The following is a 4,678-nucleotide window of genomic DNA, read 5'->3' on the forward strand; positions in this document are numbered from 1 at the left end:
TTGGATCTTACCATGACATCAATAAATAAAATAAATACTAAATTAGTTATACACAACCTTTGTTTAGATGTTGATGACAAAACAGATTCTAATTCACTTATTTCAAAATAAATGGGTGGTATTTTAAGAAAAGTAGTGATTATTATATACTTATTAGTGTATATCATCTATACGTATTGTCATTGTTCATGTTTAAATGCATATATTACGTACACAATTCAAGATATGATATGTACGGAGTGTATAATATTGAATGTGTAACAAGATTTTTCCGTCTAATAAGTATAACTCCATGTAACATATTAAAAAATCATAGCCAGATTTTGAATTTTCCCAAGTCGTATGGTCGGGTATGAAATTACAACAAGATACTCATACACTGATATTTAAAAAACATTAAATAAAAAAAGAAAAAGAGCTTTCCTTATTTTTTCCAAAACATTTTATTATTAGAATATTTCCTCGTTTAAAGTGAGTAATGTAGACTGTGAAAAATGAATATAAGAAGGGCAAAAAAATAAGGAAAGGACCAAAATTCAGGAAAAGGAAAAAAAGAGAGAGGTATATAGATAAAAATCCGCTGTTGGAACAGCCCACTGGAAAGCAAACCATGGCCCCTGGTTTTTTCTCTCCTTCAAAAACCGACTGTTTCTCTCCCTTTCATCTAACCCTAAAAGCCTTCCTCTTCTTTTCCTCCTTTATATTCTGTCTTCAATCTTCACCAACCATCTCCATCTACAACAACAACAACAACAGAGAAGATGATGCCAATTCTCGCATCTCTCAACTTTTTACACCCTTAATTTCTCTGTACAGCAATACTACTGTTGTAGAAACATCATTAGTAATAGGTATAAAATATATTGCTCTGTTTTCCGTACTCTGTTTTCTCTGGTTTCTAGCCATTTCTTTGAAAGTTTGGAACTTTGGTCGATACCCAGATAGTTTTTTGGTGTTTTGAGCAATACCCAGTTCTTCAATTCGTGTTTGGGTCAACACCCAGATCGCAATTTTGCATTTTTTATGTGGTGGGTGTGTTGGGCTTGTATATCGAGCTATTTTGTGTGAATTTTGAGGTTGAATGGGGATTGAGACGACTCGGGCTGATCGTAAAGTTAAAGAATTTCGTGAATTGCCTACGGACACGAACACGAGTCCGAATTCCAGGTCTAAGAGAAGCCGGCGACGTCAGAAGAAGATGTTGCCGGTTCAGAAGCTATTTGAGATTTGTAAGGAAGTGTTTGCCAATGGTGGGACTGGGATTGTGCCTTGTTCTGAAGATATCGAACGGCTAAAAGCTGTTTTGGGTATGCTTTTTTTTTTCCTTAGTTGTTTTTGAATTGAATTTCATGGTCAAATGTGAGAGATTCATATGGTTGTGCTTAACGGTATTGAAATTTGGTCGAATTCAAGCTTACTGATGGGTTTTACATTAACTGGTATATGTTTTTATTTGAAATTTTGATAATATTCGGGTTTTTAAGTGTTTGAGGTTTATAATTTCACTTTAATGATAATATTATCTGAATATGTGAATGTTTGAGGGCTATTTGCTTTTTTTTGGAGATGTTTATTTTATGATTTCTGACTTAGAATGCAATATCATTTAAGTAGGATCTATCTAGCTGATACCATTGCTCTTACAATAGTGTCAATTCTCAACCTGCGTGTTGAGTTTGTTTTTTGCTGTAATTTTTTTTACACCAAGCTTCAATAGGGATTTCTTATGCTTTTCCTTATTTTATGAATTTGTGTGGTGCAAGGATTCTCAAAATTTATTTCTGTTTTTTGAGGATATATAGATGCGCATTATATGCTACGAGCATTAAAAAAATGCATCAAGTAAGCATGTATTTCTTTACTGTGCGAGGTTTGTGTCTCTAGATTGGGGGATGTTGGAACTTGAGAAAATGAAAAGTTTGTGCAAAATGGTTATGCAATAAAGATCCTCAATTGAATTGAATTGTCTTCAATTGGTAGTTTCTATTAGCACAAATCTGGGGGGAGCATTTGGGTATCAGACCACACTGGTTTGTTTTCTTTTACGCTGCTTTTAAGTTTTCCATTTTTTAGTAGCATAGGGAGTGGGACTACTTGGCTTTATTTTAAAGGCTGGCACAGGATTTCAGGAAAGTTTTCTTTTTGTCTTGATCTCAAATGTGACAATGGCTTATACGAGGGGCCACCCACGCTTCCCTTGAATGTCTTTGCTGCTGTAGACAAGATTCTATTTTTGTCTTTTATAATTAATGAAATTTTGGAAATTCGAAACGTATGGCTTAAATTGTAATAGCGTAGGACCTGTAATTGTTCATTACTGACATGAACCTTCGCCTGTTTGTCCTTGATGCTTACAAGCCCAACTTCATGCTTGCAGATGAAATGAAGCCGGGGGATGTTGGCCTCGCTCCTGAGATGCCGTATTTCAGGACACAGTTGGCTCGGAGAACCCCAAAAATTAGATACTTGCACCTCTACGAGAGTGACAAATTCTCGGTATGTAGGCTTCTCTGAGGTGCTGTCACGCAGTGATGAGACAAAATTAGTACCTTATGATAGATGTGGTTCTCAAATCTTTTCAATCATTGCAGATGGGGATCTTTTGCTTGCCACCATCAGGTGTTCTTCCACTTCACAATCACCCCGGAATGACAGTTTTCAGTAAACTGCTCTTTGGGACAATGCACATCAAATCATATGATTGGGTGGCCGATGCCCCCGATGCCCCTAGCAACGCATCTGCTGATGTGAATCTGTCAGAAAGTAGGTCTTTCCTTTAAGGTTTTACTATCCCACAGTTTCTCATATACACAGATGGCATTGTTTATATGTTTCTGTAGATGACAAGCACAGTTTGAATTACCACTACACGCTTGCAGATGCCAAAGCATTCTTAGTGTAACTCTTGCTTTTCCATTTGGTGTTAACATACGTTGCAAAAATTAGGCTCCTTAAAAACGAGGGAAGGAATAATTATATAAGAAGGGCATTATGAAGGTGTCTAGTGGGAGATTAAAGAATATATGATATTTTTGTATGAGATAGAATTTTCCTCCGGATCAGTTTGGGGGAAAGTTCCTCCAATCCTCGACATTTCAACTTTAAAAAAATTTTCACCACTACTTAATTAATAGTCATGTGACTCGTTTAAATGATTTAATAAATCATGTGATTTAATACATGTGTATGGTCTTATGAACTATAATGGGTTGGAGGAAAATTGTCATAATGGGTTAAAGGAAAACTTTATCGATTTATGTCTGTAGCACCTTACATCTTGATGGTTCAAGAAATGTTCTGGTATGACAAACGCATCCTTTTTTCTTATTGCTGTTTTGTAGAGGCTATACTTTATGTCCTTATTGATGTTGTAGAAATCCATCTGTGATTTTTTTTAGTCAATGAAGTTTGATGGATCAGATAGTGGCTAGCTGTTTGATCCAAGTTTTCACCTTTCGGTCAAAAATTTTACTTTCAATGCTTTCCCTTCTTTGACATTATTTGACATGCTTTTGATGATGCAGTCACTGCACCTGCTGCTCGTTTGGCTAAGGTTAAGGTCGACTCAGACATTACTGCTCCTTGCAACACCTCCATCCTTTACCCAGCTGATGGAGGCAACATGCATTGCTTCACAGCAGTGACAGCGTGTGCAGTGCTGGATGTGCTTGGCCCTCCATATTCTGATCCTGATGGCCGGCATTGCACATACTACCTTGAATTTCCATTCACCAATTTTGCAGGTAGCACATTGCCTCTTCACGTTTGATTATACTATAACACTCTTTGTTACTCAAATGGTGGGGAGGAATGCCTTTTACTTGATACAAGATCTTAATTACTTTTTTCTCTTTGAAATTTCAGTTGATGGGGTTTCAGTGCCTGAAGAGGATAGGGAAGGTTATGCATGGCTTCAAGAGAGGGAGAAACCTGAGGACTTGACTGTAGATGGAGCACCTTACAAAGGGCCAAAGATTGTGGAAAAATGATCTCACCTATGTTGACACTGGCTGATGATGTCCAGTCCTTGCAGCACCCAAACTTTTGTTTCATTTTGTATCTTGTTCTTGCGGTTCTTTTCCTTCATCCTTTTTTTTTTTTTTTTCCTTAAAAAACTTTTTTTCCTGTGGGACATGAGGGACTAGATCCTTTTTTTCTCTCTACAGTTTATGTACATACTCTGAACCGAAAAAAAGAAAAAGATACAAAGAGAAGTTCACTGGAAAATTGAGCATGAAAGTGAATTGAGTTAATTGTCAGCATCATCTCTGTACAACTGGATGTCTGGGACTATTCCTTTCCTTCTAGTACACGATAAGCAATATGTACCTGCTGCTTCCATCGAGAGCAAAAAAGATATATGTATAATTAGAGCTATAGCGATGGTACCTAGCTAGGGAGGTGTATAGGTCCGCAAGTAGTTTGATTACTTGTTTGGTACCTCCAAGAGAGACAAAACTATAAAAGGGGTTTTCTTAGGAGACCAAGGTTTCTTAATATCCGTTCTGTTCTGTTCTGTTCTGTGATAGTGAACTGATTGGGCTAGGGGGGGGGGGGGGGGGTCTCTCTTCCCCATGATGGAATGTTTGATTACTTGGAGACAGCTTGAAATGAAATGGTGTTTGTGGTGCAGCTCTCTTTGACTTCAATTCCATCAGATAGGACTTTCCCATGCAAG

At 37.2% G+C, this 4,678-nt stretch overlaps 1 protein-coding gene across 1 annotated transcript; it reads left to right on the forward strand.

The window, feature by feature from the left end:
- The first annotated feature begins 528 nt into the window (after positions 1–528).
- On the forward strand, positions 529–4,262 carry LOC115976826 (plant cysteine oxidase 2). Its single transcript, XM_031098323.1, has 5 exons — positions 529–1,307; positions 2,378–2,496; positions 2,592–2,763; positions 3,525–3,743; positions 3,865–4,262. The coding sequence occupies exons 1-5, from the start codon at positions 1,082–1,084 to the stop codon at positions 3,987–3,989; spliced, it is 861 nt and encodes a 286-aa protein (XP_030954183.1). The 5' UTR covers positions 529–1,081; the 3' UTR covers positions 3,990–4,262.
- The last annotated feature ends 416 nt before the right edge of the window (positions 4,263–4,678 follow it).

This window comes from Quercus lobata, chromosome 2, assembly GCF_001633185.2.
Source record: "Quercus lobata isolate SW786 chromosome 2, ValleyOak3.0 Primary Assembly, whole genome shotgun sequence".
NCBI lineage: Eukaryota > Viridiplantae > Streptophyta > Magnoliopsida > Fagales > Fagaceae > Quercus > Quercus lobata.